This window comes from Montipora capricornis, chromosome 7, assembly GCF_036669925.1.
Source record: "Montipora capricornis isolate CH-2021 chromosome 7, ASM3666992v2, whole genome shotgun sequence".
In the NCBI taxonomy this organism is placed as follows: Eukaryota; Metazoa; Cnidaria; class Anthozoa; order Scleractinia; family Acroporidae; genus Montipora; species Montipora capricornis.
Window position 1 is genome coordinate 38,914,120 of NC_090889.1, and position 7,952 is coordinate 38,922,071.

Here is a 7,952-nt window from a genome sequence, read left to right on the forward strand (position 1 = left end):
TATTATTATTATTATTATACATGTAATAACAATGAACCACAAGCGATAAAATTTGCTATTACAATAAATGTCATGTTTGCGAGACTTAAGGACGTTCGCGTTAAAATGTTCCTACGGTGATATTGTCTTCGTTTCTTGCCTAGAGTTAGGTCATAAAGTACTTACTCCAAAAATGAAAAAAAGATTGGGGGTCACCGGCTTTGTTTCGGAGAAAATGGCAATCGGTCATAATAGCGAGATGTAGCCTCAACTGCTCATTCATCGAAAATCATAAAAATAAACTGTTAGAATGAAGATTTCCGTGCATAGGTTTTGAGGAGTGAGATTTCAGATAATTGCATGCCGCTAGGGATGTCGTAAACAGTAGAGTTCATCTTCGACGCTCTATCCGTTGCAACCACTACCGGAATTCGATGGCACGAGGAAAGAAAATGTTAAAAAAAGATAACTTCTTATGGAGGGAATTTTTTCATTTCATCATATTTTGTAGATAGTAACTAAAGTAATCCATGTGATTTTGCAAAGCTCTTGGAAAATTTCGATTGTCACGTTTTTGCGTGACCTGTCGGGGAAGGACTGGGACCCAAGAGAGGATCGATCGTTGAAGGGATGACAGGTTTTTACCCCCTCCCCCCCCCCCCCACCCCAAAAAAAAAAAAAACTTTGTCGAGCATAGCAACGAAATTTTTAGCAGACGTCATCTTTATTTGGCTAGTGTTTTGTGCAATATCTCTCCATTGCCGTCATGCTCGTCTTCTGTAGTGTGGTTTTTGTGAAATTTAATTGATGGTTGTTTCCACGCAGGTCCGCACTATTCAAGTAGGCGAGGAAGAAATACTGCTCTATTTTCACGAAAGTAAAGGAAAATTTTAAACTTTCTTAGGGTAATAAAAACACTTTAAAAAGACAGCCCCATTAAATTTACGCAACGGTTCGTCCCCGAGTTTTCCAAACTTTCAGCCACTACTCGATCAGCAGCTACCTTTTCCAGATAGTGATTTCATGATGATTCGGAAATAAGTGTGCCATGTTATTTTAACTAATTCTTGAAAAATATTTATGAAAGTCAAGTAGACTAGTGCACGACCATAGTTAATCGAGGGACTGGTTATGAAACCTTAGAACTTTCAAAAGCGAGAGCAATGTTGTTGCAATCGATGTTGAGTTCGCAAATTAGTTGCGCATAATTTAATCGAAGGATTTGATTGGTTATCTTCTCGAAAAAAGGCGTGTTTTTATGTAGGGTCAAGGCCAAAAAAACAGGACAAAAACATGAAACAAAGGAACTTGTCCAGTTTCATAACCATCTCCATGCATTAACTATGGCACGACTGATGAAACAACGCGAATATCAGTCCTGCAGTAGTCTACTTGACTTCATAAATATTTTTAATCAATTTTGACTAATCACGATCTTCTCTGATCCAACACTGTGCAAGACTTATCGCCCACGGTTTCTGCAAAGGTTTCAAAAATGCTCGAAGTAATGTGTGACATATTACAGTTGCGTTACCTGCGCAGTAACGTTACTCACAAACATTTAGCGCGAACGTCCTTAACATAGCCTAAGTGGCCGACTACGCCAAAATGTGAAGGAAATTAAGAGAAGACGAGTTAAAAGCAACCGTACCGCATGCCACGAAGCTAATATTTTGAGGCTCCTCGCAGCCTGTTTAGCAGGTGTAAACAGGCATTGGGAGTGAATGTTTCCTCCACATCCTCAATTCTGCTCCCCCGTTTACACCTCCTAAGCAAGCTTTGCTCCTGGCAGTTTAACGATATCTGCAGATGTGTGGTTGGAACCAAACGCCGCAGGAGGCATAAAGAAGCTCATGATGTTGTAAGTTTTATAACTTCCTTAAGCTTTCTCCTTTCAAAACCAAAATATTTCGGGGTCAGTGGTTTAGAGTTTCAGCTAGAACACATGGAAAATGGAAACTCTTAAAAACGTTCTCAAAAGTGGGATCCTTCGAGTTTTGAAACGCATCAACGTACCTGAAAGAAAATGAAAACGTTTGGAATATATAAAAAGAGAAGTTTTAAAAGCGCTTTTGTGTGGACAGGGCCTAAGGCTGCTCGATTATGATGCCATCTGGTCTCTTTTTTCTAGGCGTGGCCCTATCCTACCCTTAAAATAACAAAATAAAATAAATAAATAAAAAAAACAGTCAGTTGAGAAACATTTGGCTCTTTCCTACCCAAGCTGTCTTCCTACATAAGGTATTTTTAACGTTTCGCCATTAGTACATCGGGAGACAATGAACTTCGCCAGTCATCTATTGTGGTCAACGAGTTTATTACTGATCATTCGATTCAGTTAACCGTTCTTAACGTCAACTCCGGTCAAATCCAACTACACATAATAGCCCATTTCCGAGTTGCTGCATGTCTCAGCTTCAAAACGAGTCCTGGTGCACAACTATTCAAATGTAAATAAGTTGCGTATTCTTGTGCAAATCAAACTCATTTCCCTTTCAATAGTTGAGCACCAAGACTCACTTCGAAACCGAGACTAACAGCAACTCGGAAATGGCCCATTGCTTGCACATGTCATCATCAATAGAACATGTGTTTTGCATGATGATGCCAGTTGACTACAACTACCAGAATCCTTCGGGTCTTGTTTTTCTCGTGCTAATTACAGCTATTGTTATTTTTACCCTGCTGGAAATACAAAATTAAACAAGAAAGGAAAAACAAACTGATTTCTGGTAGTTGTAGTCAAATGACGCTATATTGAAAGTTGCCTATTACAGATAATTTAATATATCACTTTATATACCTACATCCTACCTAGTAAACACAATAGGTTTCCAGATAATCATGCAGCAAAGTCATCGGCATTATCCCATGTTTAGGGTCTTTCTGCAAGTACCGGAAAGCATTGTATTTTAGGTCACTTGGGACTAGTTTTTACTTGGAGTTGTTTTGTTTTCTGTCTTTTGTTTTTTTTCTTTTACGTAATCTGTGCTCCGGTACCTGCAAAAGGAACCCATGTTTACTAAACTTAAGAAAATCACCAAATTAATGAGTCACAATCCTGTTGGGGGACAGATTTTGAATTGAGAATTCGAGCTGTCTATTTTTTCTCGCTGGACTGCTTTGCAGTAACAGTAGAAATTAAAGCGCAAGAAACCACGGTCAGAGGTTGTGCAACCCGATGCAAAGAATGCGGAATGTTTGCACCACTGGTAAGGAGCGAGGCCTCTTCATTCAAGCTGATATCACTACGCTATTCGAAAACAGCTCGTTCCACATTTTATGTTAGTCTTCAAACAAACAGTAAAAAAAAAAATGTTAATAAAACTAAGGCAACTAAGTGGCTCTAAGTTGGTCTATCCTAAACCCAAACTAATAGGCGTATGTCACTGTTATTCTACGATGAACTAGTAGTAATTCCAAAGTCCTTGCCTTGAACGCAGTCAGGCTAGTTCTCTGTTTACTAACCTCAACCTAGAACATTTGATGAAAGATCGAGTAAAACAAAAACATTGTGGAATAGTAACAAGAATGTTACTTGTCTGTCGGTTAGTTTTGGAACAAAAAAAAACAAAGTCTTAAAAAGGCCATGTCACGAGTGTTTCGTATGAATTAAAAAGCCAGACGAGATGTTTGTACCAATGGAAAATCAAAATAACGCTTCGGATGGTCAGGATGGAAACAGGTTGAAACTTGAAAACAAGGGGTCCGCTGTTTTTCATATCTCCTGTATAGTAATAACCATTATAACCGATTATGCATTGGTCTCCTTTAAAAAAATAACTTTTACTTGTCTTTCTATTGGAGATCTAAGTCCAATTTGAGTACAAAATGTTCTTATTTCTTAATTAACCCCAATTTTGCCCCAAAGACCGAAAAATAACCATGACATAGCCCCTTTAAATGAAAAAGTTGAAGGCCAATTTAGACGCCAAGGTGTCGTTTTGTACCTTCCACGTGTGAACAACGCTGGGCTTAGAATTTGTTTAATAGAAATGCTTCTTAGCTTATTTATTATCGCAGGCTTCTTGTCTAAGCCTTTTGCCTTCAACGATTTTCGTACCGCCTAAATCGGCTAAATCATGATAAATATGAATATGATGATATGGTAAAGAAAACGGAATGTTTCAAAATGTTTGCAAAAGAAAAAAAAAAAAACGAATCACACTATCAGCTCTAAATGTCTTGTCGTCTACACGACCTCTAACGGGCAAAAATGTTCCAGCTTTCACTTCTGCATCTTCTGTCTTTTTGGTGATGTAAAGGCCAGGACAGGTTCGGGTTCTGATGTCCTTGTTGTCTTGGCTCAGCCAATACCCTATCCGGCTTCGCTTTATGGAGTATTGTATGAAGACGTTGTCACCCTTCTGTATTGGCTTTCCTCGACAACCCAATCTTGTATCGCTAGAACACCTGCCCTCACGTTCGGGTGAATAAATCCAAAATCTTTCTCCGCGACAGTACTTTGTATCTCTGGAATCCCACCTTCCGTAACCGGGACAGCTCCTTGTGGGACAAACACCGCCACTGCCCAGCAACTCAGCCAGTGGCCCGCACCGTAATAAAGTGCGATTGAGTCACCGTATCTGACAGGTTCCCCAGGACGGTAATGTGTCAAGTACAGATTGAATGTTTCACTGCTGCACGATCTCCAATCGCTGCCCGTCATTTGACTACCAGGACAGCCTCGAAGTTTGCAACGATCAACACCACAGTTTACAGTGCAATAACAGCTCAACCATTGATTTCTTCTGGCCTTGCTTCTTAATGCTATCAGGTCACCCGAGCGAATGAAGTTTGGACATCGAGACCTGCTCTCGTCATCGTTGTTCCGGCAATCATTATCTCCATCACAGAGAAAACTTTTCTGTATGCATCTTCCATTGGAACATTTGAACTTCCCGTACTGAGCAGAGCAGCAGTCTTGGGTCTCGCATTTTGCAGTTTGGTAATTTGATCCACCCTGGTCTCTTCTGCAGTTATTAACATTGCTTGTTCCTAAGCAACGTCTGTAACGGAACTTAACTCCTCCACCGCAGGTCTTGGAACAACGACCCCAGGCACCAAAATTTCCCCAACGGTATTTACATTTTGGTTGAGAGTCCCATTTAAAGATATTGCCAATCCTCTTGCAAGTAATTTGGCTCGGAGTCGAGCGCCTCTGCTTGTCGCACCTTAAAGTTACTGTCATGCCTTCGAAGGTCAACTCGTCCTTGCACGAAACACTCGTACCATCAACACTAACAGGACCACAGCTGTATCTCTTCCAGTATTGGTTGTATTTCTGCTGTCGACCTTTGAAGATGTTTTGAATGTACTCTGCTTCTTTCTTGTACTTTTTGCGGAGGTTTTCTGTTTTTCCTTTCGTTTCAAGCGACCACTTTTGATGTAGTAACAGCGCCTCTCCAAGTGCCTGGTCCAAGTAGGCTAAGCTGTTCCTGAAACTCTTGATATCTTCATTGTACTTTGCCGAGCAACCACCTCCATTGTGACTTAGGTATTCTCGCTTGTACGAATTATAGACGTCATTTCCAGGGGTGTCTAAAGTGCCTTGACCAAGAATCATCTTTTTCAATCTGTTCTGTAGCTTATAGGTTGAGACTGTCTGCAAATACTTATCGATTTTTCGGCCAAACTGATCAAAAGTCATCTCGTTCTTCTGCAGCTTTGCATAGAGATCGGCTATATCTTCGACGTTGTAAATGATTTGAGAATGCTTGATGATGTTATTCGTATGAGCAAATGAGGTCTTGATCTTCTGCAAAACCATGTTTAACTTCTTGGACAGTGACCTTATGGAGAAGAACACGTCGACAGTGGTAGGAACGTAATTTACAACTTTGAAAGTCTTTCTTAATTCCGCGATCAGCGTTTCGATGGTTTCGTCAAAGTCTAAGCGTTTTTCACACGATTCTCCTTCGTAGTTCGTCTCACAGATACATCGGTGAGTTTCCGTAAATGGTATTTGCCTACACTGACCGTGACTACTGCAGCTGTCTGACTGACATATGTCGTTGATAGTGTTGACTGCTGATGCAATAAACGCCCAACTTCGGACTTCCGTTTTCACATACTTGGTACAGTAGGTACAGTGGCGGCATGTGGAGCACTGTTGTTTAATATTGGCAACCCGTTCGAGCGTCGAGCTTCCGCATCTCTTCTTGGACAGAATGTTATCAGCAGCGTAGATATAGTTGGAATTGCACCCGTCGCATTTTTTGAAAACCAGTAAGGTCTTGGCTTGTGTAATGTCAATGCAGTTTGCAGACGACTTTGTGTCCTCGTGGACCACAAAATACGCCTTAACTTTTTTGGGATCCGACCGGTCTTCTAAGCGAAAGTATGTATTGCCTCTGAACTCAAGACCACGAATCCTTGGACGGTCATTCTTGACTGCTGCCACAGCCCATGTGTACCAAGGGTACTTCACTTTAAGTTCATTAAAGATGGCTTGAACTATGCTCTCCTGTGCAGATCCCCTCATATTCTTCAAAATCTTGTTGGCATCCGTCTTAGCGTGGTTCAGAGAGTTTCTTCTGCAGTGCCAGACTCGATCGTCAAAGGCTCGACGAATTTTGAAAAAGTAACTTTGGATGTCTTTGAAACTGTTCTTGGCTCTGCTTTGGTAACCCTTGAAATAATAGTAGGTCATTTTCTGCTGGGCAGCGCTGGTCATTATGTTTTTGACGAGGATCATTAATTCTGACAGCTTCGTTATGTCGCAGCCAAATGAGCAATAAATAGGTCGAAGATGTTTCGTTGGGTAATAGCGTTTGGGAGGGCTGCCATTCTGTACAGGTTCAGCAGGTTGCCGTCCAAGTTGTTGTTTTCGTAATATTTAACGTATTCTTCTGCGAGCTTTACTTGGTCTATTCTTCGTGTTTTAGTCCCCATTAACTTGCGGATGCCGGCTAGTTTCTTGGCTCCATTCCTCGATTTATACTCCCATTTGATCCAGGCAGACAAGAAAGTGTTGAAAGCAGTATTCACCTTGATAGATTTCTCTATCTCGTCGAGTTTCTCGTCCAGACGATCGAGCTTGTTATTGATTTCGTTGAAGCGTTTGTTTATCAAGTCCGTGATAACATCGAGCTCACTTGGCATGAAGAAGGTAAAGACAAAACTTGCAATAGCAGATGCAGCCTGCACTGCTTTGAGAGCTTTGTCAACTTTGGAACCGATCTTGGCTAATTTCGTCTGCCTCTCCAATAGTTTAGCACTTTTCGTTTGAGCCGAAACTTCTGCAACTCTTTGATGGCCTTTACTTGAGCTGTATAATCTTCGTTAATTGAATTCAGTACAAACTGAGCTGTTTCAAGAGCCGTAGTTACCTTGGCCTGCTCTCCAGGGTCCAACCCGGAACTTACTGAACAGAAAAACCATGAAACCCACAGAATTTCTGCTAACCAAACTACCTCCCTCATTCCTCTGGCGAGAACAAATCCTGCGTCAATTATACTGCAAAGAAATAAGAAAGAAATTAAAACACGTTTCAATACATCGCCGCAAAACTCATCTTTCCTGGAGAAAGGGCAAATTTGGCGAAGATCAATTATGAGAAACGACTTATCACAAGAATGGTTTTTCGTCTAAAAAAATATCGGAAACAAGAGGTTGACGAACCTGACCGAACTCCGATAAGAGCACACTAAGAGGGTGCGTCTCTGGCTCAGTAAAATAGCCGTAATCCGGAGGAAAGACTTGAGCGGAAACAACAGCAAAAACGCTCTATTTGCAGGATCGTTCTAGCCAGGGAAGTCGGTCATTAAAATAATAAGAGTTCCTTTTAGGACTGGAGTTTATATCAACCTGACCTTAAGAAAGAATTTTGTATTCAAGAGAACAATCGGGCCATCAGGATACCGTTTCATTTCATCCAGCGTGATGTTCGCACTGCTAGCGACAAATCCAAGAATCGAAACAGGTTGGCCCAAATACCTGCTGTATAGGAGATGTCCGTAAGATGATTTCCC

At 41.0% G+C, this 7,952-nt stretch overlaps 1 protein-coding gene across 1 annotated transcript; it reads right to left on the reverse strand.

Annotated features, from left to right (window-relative positions):
• Nucleotides 1–3,844: 3,844 nt before the first annotated feature.
• On the reverse strand, nt 3,845–7,403 carry LOC138057939 (SE-cephalotoxin-like). The gene is given in 5 exon segments (XM_068903841.1): nt 3,845–4,226; nt 4,229–4,510; nt 4,513–6,711; nt 6,714–7,217; nt 7,220–7,403. Coding segments are annotated over 5 exon segments (3,213 nt in total). The 3' UTR covers nt 3,845–4,182.
• Nucleotides 7,404–7,952: the final 549 nt, after the last annotated feature.